The sequence below is a fragment of the Octopus sinensis genome, linkage group LG11 (assembly GCF_006345805.1).
Source record: "Octopus sinensis linkage group LG11, ASM634580v1, whole genome shotgun sequence".
Lineage (NCBI taxonomy): Eukaryota > Metazoa > Mollusca > Cephalopoda > Octopoda > Octopodidae > Octopus > Octopus sinensis.
Window position 1 is genome coordinate 38,340,142 of NC_043007.1, and position 13,631 is coordinate 38,353,772.

A 13,631-nucleotide genomic window follows, 5' to 3' on the forward strand; every position below is an offset into this window, starting at 1 on the left:
TCTCCCACAAAATATGAGTTAACTCAAGGATAAACTAAAAGACATTCGCCCACAATGCCATGCAGTGGAATTGAAACCTGGACCACATGATTGAGAAGCAAACTTCTTAACCAGTAGATCATATTGCTTCTACTACAAAATAATAAACACATATGCAGATGAACATATATTACACCATGCTACACACACACACACATTCAAATTGAGGGAGTGGAGCAGGTAAAATCCAGGCTACATATGTTTCCTAACTAGCAGAACCTCTGATGTAATAATTACTCAAAGAGGGGTACTCAGCTAGCTACTTAACAGGCCAAAGATCCCTTAATTAAAATAAAGGTTACATTGTCATTAAGGAATCCCAGTTTAATTTGTCAATGATGTATTTTGAAATGAGTGGTGAAGCCGGAAGAACCTGCTCCACTTCCTCAATATGGATTTTTATTCACATTCATAGCAACTGAAGTTACTAACTATGAGCTATAAAAAAAATTCTTTCAACTTATCAAACTTCAGTATGGGAAAAACTTACAAACTTCAACATCAATAAATCATTATTGTTCTTGAATGTTATTTTTTATACCTACCATGAACTGCTTGAAGCTTACAAACTTTCTACACTCAAACCCTTGGACCTTATAATATATATATATATTTAAGTAAGAAAATGGAGAGATTCAATGGATATAAATTAATTTATTCACATTTTTACTAAGGCCTACAATTGTTTCAATTCACACTCAATAAAAAGTACAAACATATAGAATAAAATACGTTTGCATTTTAAATATTTTATGTAAAATATCTTCAGGGCAAATGAACATTAAGAAAACTACATGTTGATCAATTGAGATTAATCAACAGTCTGTTGGGGAATCTTAATTGATCAACATGTAGTTTCTTTAATGTCCATTGGCCCTGAGATATTTTACTGTAAATATTCAAACTGCAAACTTATTTTATTCTATATGTTTGTAATTTTTATTGCGTGTGAATTGAAACAATTGTAGGCCTTACTAAAATGATAATAAATTAATTTATATCCATTGAATCTCTCTATTTTCTTACTTAATAATATTTGATATCTATAATATACCTATTTTTATATCTCAAAATATATTATAGTAACCCAGTGTAACTTGGATGAAACAATCCCCACAACAGGTTTACATATCCTTGTAGTGACTATATATGTGTGTGTGTATGTGTTTGACCACACTATCGACTGACAACTGATGTTGGTGTGTTTACATCCCTGTAACTTAGTAATTCAGCAAAAGTGACCGATAGAATAAGTACTAGGCTTACAAAGTCCTGGGGTTGATTTCTTTAACTAGAAACCCTTTAGGGCAGTATTCCAGTATGGCTGCAGTCAAATGACTGAAATAAGTAAAAGAATATATATTCCAAGGGTTGAACAGAAAGAACACAAAAACAAGAAAAATTAGACGAAAACACATCCATTTTTGTCTTATTTTCTGTTTGTCATGTTTCCATCTAGTTTTCCATTTGCTGTGTTTTCATCTAATTTTTCTCTTTGTTATGTTCTCTCTGTTTAACCCTAGGAATATCTATGTAGCGCAACATACTCTCTGTTTGTTTGTTTATACACATACACACAACTAGAGAAGAATCTGGCTGTATCTACCTTGAACACCTTGAAGTAAGATTCCAACTCCATTTCTGTAAAAGGCAAAGGACATTTCATAGTTTCCACTTGCTTCACATTCTTGGGCCTGGCATATTTGGTTGGCAGCAACATAGATGTAATCCTCTTTACCACCCACTTTCAGAGACATGTCATTTGACTGTGAAGCTACACTGAGCTGCTGTTGCAGCTGACTCAGATTTGATGGAAGTTTGAGAAAATTAGAGGAAGGCAGTGATGATGGCATTTTTCTCTTGGCAGAATTCATATCCGAGCCGAGTGACAAGCTGAGAGCGACATCAAAGTCACCCTTGCCGCAACGCACTTTAGCATTGCAGCTGCTCCCCGTTCCAAGCGGATCAAAGTCCGAAATGTCGACATTGGAACTGTTCTTGCCATGTGTCGCTTTTTTCGGGCTCTCAACAGCAGTGGCAACATGTGCAAGGGCTTTTGAGGGTTCCAAGGGATTGCAGGTTAATGCAGGAATTTCTTCAGGTTGTGTATCAAGGATTTTGGATTGGTCACCACCAAACGCTAATGTCTCTTGGTTACTTTGTTGTTTGGAAGGCGGTGGTGTGTTCTTGGAGCTAGCAGAGTCTATGTCAGCACATGTCGACAATGCAGATAGCAACCAACTGTTGCTGGTTTGCAACTTGTCAGCATTGTGTGTAGTGGAAGTTTGTAGAGGGTCAAAGAAGGAAATGTCGGCATCCGGTAGGGTCGTGCCGAGCACTGCAGCAACATCACCATCAAACTCTTCCAATTCTTCATCCTCCATTGAATTAATGCTGATGTTATCTGGAGCTTTCGGATAACTCCATACGCCATTACAAATTTCAGCACTACTGTTTGGTTCCTTTAGTGCAACACTGCAATTGGAAATAGAAAAAAAGAAAAAAATACCAAAAAATACAGGATTTTAAGAAGTTAATTTATTTAGTGATTTTATTGGTTTCATTTCTATTAAAACATTATCAGTGCATAAAAACATTACTAATGTAAAAAGACAATACTTTAACCCTTTAGCATTTAAACTATCACATCCAGCCTGAATGTTCTATGTGTTTTATGTTAAAACTAGCCAAATCCAGTTTTTTGCCCTCTATGAGTAATTCAAAACAATGTGAATAAAAAAAGCATTACATTTGACAGAGAAATCTGAATGCTAAAAGGTTAATGCAGCAGTCCTCAAACAGACCTCTACCCCAAAAAAAAGTGAAAATTCCATACCCACCCCACTTTGATGCTGAGAAAACAAAATAGAATTTGCACCCATTTAATTCTTCATCCATCACCAAGGTGCTAGACAAGTTTCAAACCTTTAGCAATCAGATCAAGCTGTCAAACAGGATAAAAACTCCCCTTCGATTATGAATGACCATGAGATTGCACCTAGAAAGTTACCCTCTGAGGTACAAGTCTGGGCAAGGTTGGTAATGGATGACCAGCAGTCACCCATGGATACCATCATCCCTTCTCCACCAAAGTTATCCAAGGGAAAGACAAAGGTCAATGCAGCTTGGCCCCAATGATGTTGCAACTCATTTCTACAGATGAGTGAACTGGAGCAATGTGAAATAAAGTGTCTTTCACAAGAACGCAACACACAGCCTGGTCCAGGAATTTAACTCATTGCCTCATGATTTTGAGCTCAATGTTCTAACCACTGAGCCATACACCTTTAATGTTTTTTTATTCACATGGTTTTGAATTAATCATGCAATATCTCATAATTTCAAGATTTCAATGATGTGATTGTAGATCTTTTGAATGATGTTGTAGGGGGAGGTGTCAGAGTACAGATCTGACCATTTTTGACATAAAACATGTATAATATTTTGGCCAGGTATGGCTAGTTTAAATGTTAGAGGGTTAACAAGTTTAAAAGCCAACTTGACTTCATTGAACATGGTAATTTGTCTGCCTCTTGTTCAACCTTGATGGGCTTTCCCTAATGAAAAACATGGATCTTTGCGGTTATTGTCACTGTCTACAATTCTGTTCCAATTGTTTTCAAATTTGGTATGTGGATTAAGTTTTGTATACTAATTATGAAAATGAAATTCATTTTTTTTTATAAATTCATAATTAAAAAGTTATTAGCCTTTAAAATTTGCAAAATTTGGGTATTTTAGTCAATCAGAAGCTAGTATTTTACACATCACTGTGGAGTATTGTTAGCATATTAAGTAAAGAAGTACGTGTTCCATAGCTGATTATGAAGAACTCTGTTTCCGTAGTAACTAAAGATGTGCATGCGCACAAGGAGTGTAACTACCAAACTGAGTGCAATCAATAAATTGAGAGTACTTGGGTATCTTTAAAGTGTGGAAACAAACGCTAGTGTGGAATACACTGTTCCATGCTTGACTCTTTGTAAGGAGATATGAGAAAGATAATTTATTTTATAAAATCCTAGAGTGTATTGCAAGCTTTTGTTCTTGAGTTTTTAAACTAATAAATGCCTGTTTTAAGCAACGTTTTGACTGTTATTTCTAACAACTCCTGTTGGTTTGCTCATAGCTTTTAAATATTTAATTTGCTTGCGAATCTTTTAATGTTTTTCGCTGTTTACTGTAGCTAGTTTAATGCTTTGATATGCTGGTGCTCCTCCCCACTCTTGCTACTGTGACAGATGATAGAAGAGGCAGCGAATGTGCTGTTTTCTGATTGGCTGAAAATACTGAAAATTATCAAACTTTGAACACCTGTAACATTTTTGCATTTTTTGGGGGGGAATAAATGAATAACAAATTTGGATTCAGTGTCAAAAATTTCATCTATACAATACATTAAAAACAATTTTTTTTAAGATTTCGATATGCAGTGATGATAACCACAAAGTTCCAGAAACACTGCTCTAGTGCTTACATTGTTATTGCTGGTGCAGTTGTTAGTGTATAACACCAGGTCAAGAATGATCAAAGGCAATCTAGCCATGACTTCCTCATCTTTGTTTCAATTATTGTATGACTAAGACTACATTTCTTAATATGTTCTTGCTTTTCGCAAGATAGTAGGATGTTGAAGGAGATTTGGTGGCCATTTCTAGTAAGAGTAGCAACCACATAGATACTATATTCATTGGCTCATTAATTGCTATTGTTCTTGTTGTATTTGTTAAGTCTGGAAGATGGGTAAGATTTCTTTCCCTTCACTGCTGTTTTCTGTTTGGTTTCATATGCTTCTACAGTAAGAATAGGCTTACAGATGAATGACTTCCTACTGTTAATCACTCAACTGGGAAAGAGACGAGCAGGCAGTTATTTCAGAGTGAGCAGAATTATGTGTCACTCTCAGTAGTGACTCATATTTATTTCTCTGTGCAGGTGAACACCAAACAAAGGAGCTTCTATGTGGCTGCTTGGTGTGCTGGAAATAGCAATCAAATCTTCAACTCATACCCTACCACCTTAAAAAAAAAAATCAAGGATACACATGACATTAAATAATATAGCTGCAGTTACATCCTAAAAATACATTGGACATAGTTTTGGCCGAAACTGGTGCTAAACAACAACATGATCTCAAGGTCTGAGCCATTGACAAAACAGCCCAAAGACCAACATTTTAAACAATAACAGTTATTGGACATCACATGTTTCAAGTTTCAGAAATAATCAAGTGGTGTTGTAGCATAATTCTAGTCAGTTGCTTATGTATCTAGACATCATGGGAGTCTAGGAATGAAGTAATCTCTAGGATGATTGAAAATGGAGGGATCTCTGAGGAAAATGGAAATTTAAGGAAGAGGGTTGGTGCAAACTGCAGCTAGTTCATCATGCAACATTCATCATTTTACATCCATTTTATTTATCATTTTACATCCACTGAATTCATTATTTTACATCTATTTTCTATAAAGGCATGAGTTAGATGGCTTGTTATAGCCCAAGTCAATTATTATATTCTTCTTCTGAGATAGATCAGAGGACAATGTCTTGCTTGTACATTCTATTTTTGGATTGGTTTCTTTGACTCGATGTACTGTCCTTCACTCTTATCAACTTGTTCTTACTTTGACTACTATATTTTGGAACACCCATCTCTACTTTTAATTAAGTCACCTAGGTAACAGAAGGACATCAACTATTTCTAGGGCATTGTCAGAGCATTTGAGAAAATCTATTTGTGGTACAGTTGTTAACACTTATCTAACTGATGGCACCTGTACAGGCTTGGTTGCATGGTGATCAGAAGCCATTCATCTACCCTTAGTTTCCACTTAGAGACCACAAGAACTACAGCATGTGGAATCCTGTTAAAGGTGTTTTCCAGGTTAATGAATGCTAGGACAATCATGTCTAGGGACTGACCTCAAGATCATATGGTTGGGAACCAAGCTTCTTATCCACAGTCACACCCCAGCTTGTGTGTGTGTGTGTGTAAATGTTTTCATATTTCTCTAGACGAGATGTTTTGTCAGATGGTTGCAAACAATAGCTTCACAAATGGTGTCATTTACTTTCAGGCCATTACAAATGCAATGCCCAGGTTGTTTTTTGTGCAACAGGCTGGGAGATTATTACCTTACTTTAGAAATAAGTGGTGTTTGGTGACAAGAAAGGCATCTGGGTATAGAAAGCTCTGTTTCAGCATACTCTTGTCTGACTCACACAAGCATGGAAACGTAGTCACTAAAACAATAATGCTGATTCAGTTGTAACTTGGATATTTTCTACAGGATGGAGAGGACCCTTAAGCTCTCTAGTTTCAGTGATATGATAAAATGCACCTGGTCTGTGCTGTAAAGTGGTCGATGATGGAAAGGGCATCCAACCATAAAATCTAAGGTAAAAAGTATGACAACCTTGACAAAAACTGGTGGTAATTTTCTTTGTTGCTGTGTATGTCAGATAGAACATCACCATGAAAAATGTCAAGATATCAGACATTTTACCAGCATGGAAAAAATGAATGCAAAATGATAATAATGAAAAGAAAACAAACAACAGAAATACAAAGATTACTATAAAGTTGAAATGTATACATAAAGTCTGAAATAAATAGATATATTAAAAGGCATTTAAAATGGAAAAAAAAAAATTGTAGAAACCAATGATATATAGTAGAACAATTACTTGCTGGGTTCGTCGTCCTTGTGGTTTTGTACAGGCTGAGTATCATTGGTTGGAATGGAAGGAATTAGTTCAGAAGATTTGTTTGAGTCTGATGTTTGCAGGTCAATAGATAGTTCAGAATCTGACTCAAAGCTTGATGTTTCAGTAGAGATTATTAATTTTCTGTTAGATTTTGAATTCACTGTTTGATTCTGGTAATCATTCAGTTCATTTATGTAATATTCATTCTTCTGTCAACAGATAAAAAAGTAAAAATAAAACTCATATATGTATACATATACACACACACACACATATACATATATATGTAAATTATATACTACATAAATATAGATGCATATCGTGTGTGCGCACACACATATATACTTTTATCTTTTATCTGTTTCAGTCATTAGACTGCAGCCAAGCTGGGGCACTGCTTTGAAGAAATTTTAGTTGAATGAATCGATCTCAGTACTTTTTTTTTTTTAAACTTGGTACATATTCTATTAGTCACTTTTTCTGAACCACAAAGTTATGAGGACATAAACACACCAACACCAGTTGTCAAGTGGTGGGGGAGGAGGGCAAACACAGACATGCACATTGAAACATATATATATATATATATATATACACACACACAAAGGGTTTCTTTCAGTTTTCATTACCAAATTCACTACGAAGGCTTTGGTTGGCCCAAGGTTATAATAGAAGATACTTGCCCAAGATGCCATCCCATAACAATGTGGTTGGGAAGCAATGTGTGTGTACGTGTGTGTATTATATATATATGCACACACACACACACATATATATATATATATAAGAATTTTTTGCATAATAAGATAAAAAACCAAGGCTGTATAGATATTACAGCATTTATAGATAGATCTTACAGCTGTTTCTAGGATATTTATTAATAATATCCCTTCATCGGAGACAGTGTGAGAGGAAAGTTTTAAGTCATAGTTAGTTTAGATGTGATACAAAATACAGAGTGAGGTGGAGGAAAGAAAATAGGTACAAGATATGTATGGGTATTGAAGTTGTAAATATATATATTATATGCACTATGCTTGTCATCTGTAGCAATCCTTTGTCATCTCCTTTGTGAAGGCCAACATACAGATTCCCTCAGCAAGCTTGTGATCCATCATTCATGTATGCTTGTGTAACACATTTGGCAGCACAAGTTTGTCGCATCCCTTTCTTGCCTTCGTGTATGAATCACAATCAGTGACCCCATATATATATATATATATACGAGAAAGAAGCAACAAGAATGGATTCTTGTTGCTTCTTTCTCGTTTATAATCACCCCACATTACTGTATGGTTAACACCATATAGTTTTCTGGTGCATCTAAGTTAAGTACCGCATTCAAGTAAATTCATTAGAATTGACTTGAATCTTAATTGCTTATATATATATATATATATATAGTAAAGAAAAATAAGTTGGCTAGCAGCAAGCTGTTTCGCCTCATACCGAAGGAATTAGAAATGGCAGTCAAAGACCGTTTTTTCCATTTCTATAAGTGGAGATTCCAAAAACGAAGGCCCTTGCGGCTCACATACACAAAACCGGAGTGGCAAATATACGAATTCAGTCACTTACCGTTAATAGCGAACACGGTGTTTCTGGATCACAAACATATAAAAAAAGGGGAGTTTGAATTCCGTCATCAGCGCTATATTCGATAGCTTTATCAAAAGCCACCAGCCCCCACTTCTGACCCAGCGACATCAGATAGTGGGGGGAAGTGCGCAGATGTTAAAACTTATATATATATAGGCACTGGCATGACTGCGTGGTAAGAAGTTTTCTTCTCAACCACATGGTTCCAGGTTCAGTTCCACTGTATGGCACCTTGGGCAAGTGTCTTCTACTATTGCCTCAGGCCGACCAAAGCCTTGTGAGTGGATATCTGACAGACTGAAACTGAAAAAAGCCCATCATATATATATGTATATATTTATGTGTGTGTGTCTTTATGTCTGTGTTTGTCCCTCCCACCATCACTTGACAACCAATGTTGGTGTGTTTATGTGCCTGTAACCTAGCAGTTCGGCAAAAGAGACCAATAGAGAAAAATCCTTGGGTCGATTTCTTCAACAAAAATCCCTTTATGGCTGTGCTCCAGCATGGCTACAGTCAAATGACTGAAAGAATAAAAAAATACACAAACAAAACCATGTGTCCCATTATTTATGCATGCTGGTATTACACATCCTGCAGCACATGCTTGTTACACTTCTTTCAGTCTTTGCATACATTCACAGTGTTCATACTTATATAAAAATACTGATCTGACATCAATATCATCATTGTAATGTCTTCTTTCCCATGCTTGCAAGGGCTGGAATTATTTAAGGCAGATTTTCTATGACTAGGTGCCCTTCCTGTCACCAACCCTCATCTGATTCCAGGTAGGGTCATATTTCCCATGACCAAACATGTTTATGTGGAAGACTGAAAACAAAGGTTATCACTTATACGATGGTGATGCTGTCACATATCAAAACAAGGAGACACCAAAACATTCTCTCTCTCTCTCTCTTTCACACACACAATTCACACTACAGGTTTACAGTTTTTGGCTACCAAATTTCTTCAAGGCTTCAGTTGGCCCATCTGTGGCTATAGTAGAAAACACTTGCCCAAAATACCAAGTGGTGGGACTGAACCCGAAACCATGCGGTTGGGAAGCAATCTTCTCAACCACACAACCATGCCTGTGTCTATACTTCATATGAAAAACCTACACACAAATTTGGGGACGTTAACTCTGTTGTTATCATATTTATGTTGAAATATACTGCCTTTGTTTTGATTAATTTTGAAAATACAGAAAAATTTATTAAAATAACTTTGTCATTATTAAGCTAGTTTGGAATATGAGTTAATATGAAACAATGATGGAAAATTTTAATATAAACGACTTTCAAAAAAAAGGGAGGGAATATATATCATAGAACCAGCAGGGAATGGATTCAGGCAGGTTGGTATTGAAAGAGTTAAATATAAAGCTTTAAAAAAGAAAAATTACCTCTAAAAACTGCTGGAATGTTTTCGTTCTGTGTAAGTGAGACTGACGTCCTATGAAGTTCAATAACTCAAGTGCACTTTTCCGCCTTTCTTCAATCACAGATTCTGTAAATCTTCCTGGAACAGATGAGAAAAGAGTATGAATAAAGTATACTATTAGATGTAAATTAGGTTAATAACAATGGTTTCAAATTTTGGCACAAGGCCAGCAATTTTGGGGGAGAGGGCAAGTTGATTATATCGATCTCATTGCTTGACTGTTACTTATTTTGTCAACCCCAAAAGAATGAAAGGCGAAGTCGACCCTGGCAGAATTTGAACTCAGAACAAAGATGGACGAAATGCTGCTAAGTATTTTATCTGGCATGCAAACGATTCTGCCACCTTATTGATAACAACAACAAAAACAACAAAGATGATGATGATTATGATGGTGATATTTATATGGGTGAATGCACAACCGGAAAAAAACTACTAAAATCGATTCATAAATTCAGCCAAGACTTAAAAATGTTGAGGGTGATTTAAACTCAAAATGTAAAGTGCTACAACACATATATGGATCCTATCAATCTCAATTTTTCTGGGTTTTTTTAATGGAATTAGACAAATGTACCAAAGCTATAAGAGAAGTTAAAGCAAACTAACTAGAGTTCAGAACATTACATAACGCCCAGACACTGACATCAGAGAATTATAAGAGAACCACCTATATATATATATATATATATATATATATATATATATATACATACATACACACACACACACTTAGAAGTAAATGAAACTGGTAAGATATTAAATAGAGAAATGAAGGAGAAAATTAAAAGAGTATTACAAAAAAAGCCATACTAAATATAAAATCTGAATTCAATATAAGAATTAAGATATTAAGTATAAATACACTACCCATGCCAGCTATAAATAGAGCTTCAACATAGTAAACTAAAAGTTAATTGATGAGCTTAGAGTAGAAATGGAAAAAACTAACAGCATTCTAAAGACACCATATAGGTAGACTATACCCTGCAAGTAGTAGTAGAGCAGTAGTAGTAATATTAAGGGCACACACTGAAGCGTGTTGCTGCATTTACTATTTGTTAATGATTCCCTGCTCCTGGCAGATGACAGCTTTGCACCACTCAGAAAACTACTACAAAGTAACAACAGTGAGTCTAGAAAAATACTTGGAAGCAAGCAAAGGGAAACTGATTACTGCCATAAGCAAATATGAAAAAGAACCCCAAAAAACTTCTTTAATATATAAGGAAACAATAAATTTCAAACTAGGAATTTACTACATTGAAGAAAAAGGTTTAGATGAAAACAATAGAAAAGAGGTGGGGAAAAAAAAGACAAAATTAAGATGGAATTTCAAAACATATTGAAGAAAAAATGGTATAGAAACTATTCTATGGCCTCTTATCCTCAAGATTCAACAGCAAGGAAGCCAGAGCAAAAGTCAACAGTTCAAATGCTCAGGACTAAAAGCAAAAACATTTAATTCTAGCTGTACAAAACCAATGCCTAGCCACAAATAATTACTAAAATCAAATGAAGCACAGACATACTTTCCAACTATGTGGTGTCAGATTCAATCCCACTTTGTGGCACTTTGGGCAAGTGTCTTCTACTATAGCCCCAGCCAACCAATGACTTGAGAATGGATTTGGAGGCTGAAACTGGTAGAAGCCCGTGCATGTATATCTTGACATCATGTAATGATTGTCAACAAAGTCTCACTGTCACACATGCAGTGTTGTTTGTTTCCAATTTTTTTTTTGTGTGAAAACACATGTCTGGCCATGAAGAAATATTGCCTTGCATGGAAAAGGGTGAGGGTTGGCAGCAGGAAGAGCATCCAGCCATAGAAAATCTAACTCAACAAATTTCATCTGACCAATGCAAGCATGGAAAAGACATTAAATGATGATGATGATGACTGAAAAAAGATTCTAACATCAAGTGAAGACTATGCAATCATTACAATGAGACATTACATCACTTCTGGTTGCCAAGTTATTGCAAAGTTTGAGTATAACTATAGACACCTCAATTAAGCAGTTATGCCCACTGGGCAATACACAGATACTTCAAAGTAAAAAAGAATTAGTAAAAATGTTTACTAAAATATAGTACATAACAATGAGCTGGTCTCAGTCATCTGGAACATATCTGTCCAGACTGGGAAGGAGATCAAGGCAAATCATTCAGATATTATGAAATACTGAAACAGAAATATTTTGTATGTTGAAAGACATCTTGATCTCCTCTACCAAAAAGAACTTGAAACAGAAATAACATGCAATATGAACAATAGCATAAAAACCATAGCAGGGCCCATGACTTTACAAGCATTCCAAAATAGCTTGGCGAGACATAACTCACATCTTATGCAATTTAAACACTACACCTTCTGCATGCAACACATACCCTACAATCACTATCCAATAAAAGCACACAAACCTACAATATGACATCAATGACTTACCTCACATTCTACACATTGCTAGCTATTGATATAGCACAACCCACAGAGAGCACACACTATATAATCAATGCCTGACGCTAAAAGACATCAATCGCATAGCACATATGAAACACAACCCATACTGCACACAGCCTACATAAATCACCTTAAAAGGATGAAAGGTAAAGTTGACCTCGGCAGAATTTGATCTCAGAACCTACAAAGCTGGAAGAAATGCCACTAAGCAGTTTTGTCAGATACACTAATGATTCTGTCAGTCTTACTGCCTCAAAAATAATAGTGGTTTCAAATTTTGGTACAGGGCCAGTAATTTTTGAGGGGAGGGGGTACTTGATTGGTACTTATTTATTGACCCTGATAGGATGAAAGGCAACCACAGTAGAATTTGAACTCATAATATAAAGAACCGGAAGAAATATCATTAAGCATTTTATCTGATATGCTAATAATTCTGCCAGTTTCTGCCACCTTAATAATAATAATAATAATAATAATAATAATAATAATAATAATAATAATAATAATAATGGTTTCTGATTTAGGCACAAAGCCAGCAATTTAGTTTGATGCAAAAACAAATAATCTCAATCATATATGAAACACAACCACCACCCAACAAATTAATGCAACCAATATTGCATATACTCTATACAGACAAAACACTAAAATAATTGGCAGAAATGACAAAACAAATAAAATACCAAAGCAAACAGATGTAATAATGCACAAACAATTCAATATACTCCATAGACAATGCAGCATACACTTCAGGAAGATGGAAATGCACATCATAGTGCAGTAGAAATTTACAGAAAAAGTTAGACATAATAATTAATAATCTTTTCTACTATAGGCACAAAGCATGAAATTTTGCAAGAGGGGGCTAGTCGATTACAGTGCTCAACTGGTATTTATTTCATCAACCCCGAAAGGATGAAAGGCAAAATCAGCTTTGGCAGAATTTGAACTCAGAACATAAAATCAGAATGTTAAACATTTTGCCTGATGTGCTAACAATTTTGTCAGCTCACTATGTTAATATTAATATTAATAATAATAATAATAATAACAATGGCTTCTGATTAAGGCCCAAGGCCAATATTTCCGAGGGGAGAGAGCTAGTTAATATTATCTACCTCAGTACATAATTGGCACTTTATTTTATCTACCCTGAAAGGAAAGTTGACTTTGGCAGGATTTGAACTCACAGCATAAAGAACTAGAACAAATCTCAAAAAGCATTTTTCCATTATAAAGAACTTTAATGATTTTGTTACTCCACCATTTAAATTTCTAAATTCAACACAGAGGTGTAATTGAATATAACCAATTATAACTTTATAGGAATTAATTATTAACTCCTGATAGGATTTAACTCAAAATA

At 35.2% G+C, this 13,631-nt stretch overlaps 1 protein-coding gene across 3 annotated transcripts in view; it reads right to left on the minus strand.

Annotated features, from left to right (window-relative positions):
• LOC115217016 (ribosomal protein S6 kinase delta-1) overlaps positions 1-13,631 on the minus strand; it is a 72,352-nt gene that overhangs the window by 12,714 nt on the left and 46,007 nt on the right. For all 3 annotated transcript variants that reach the window (XM_029786542.2, XM_029786543.2, XM_029786544.2), the window contains 3 exons: positions 9,758-9,873; positions 6,727-6,956; positions 1,646-2,514 (listed from right to left, as the gene is read on the minus strand). In XM_029786542.2, the coding sequence (XP_029642402.1) occupies positions 1,646-2,514; positions 6,727-6,956; positions 9,758-9,873 (1,215 nt within the window). The remainder of the gene's footprint in view (positions 1-1,645; positions 2,515-6,726; positions 6,957-9,757; positions 9,874-13,631) is intronic.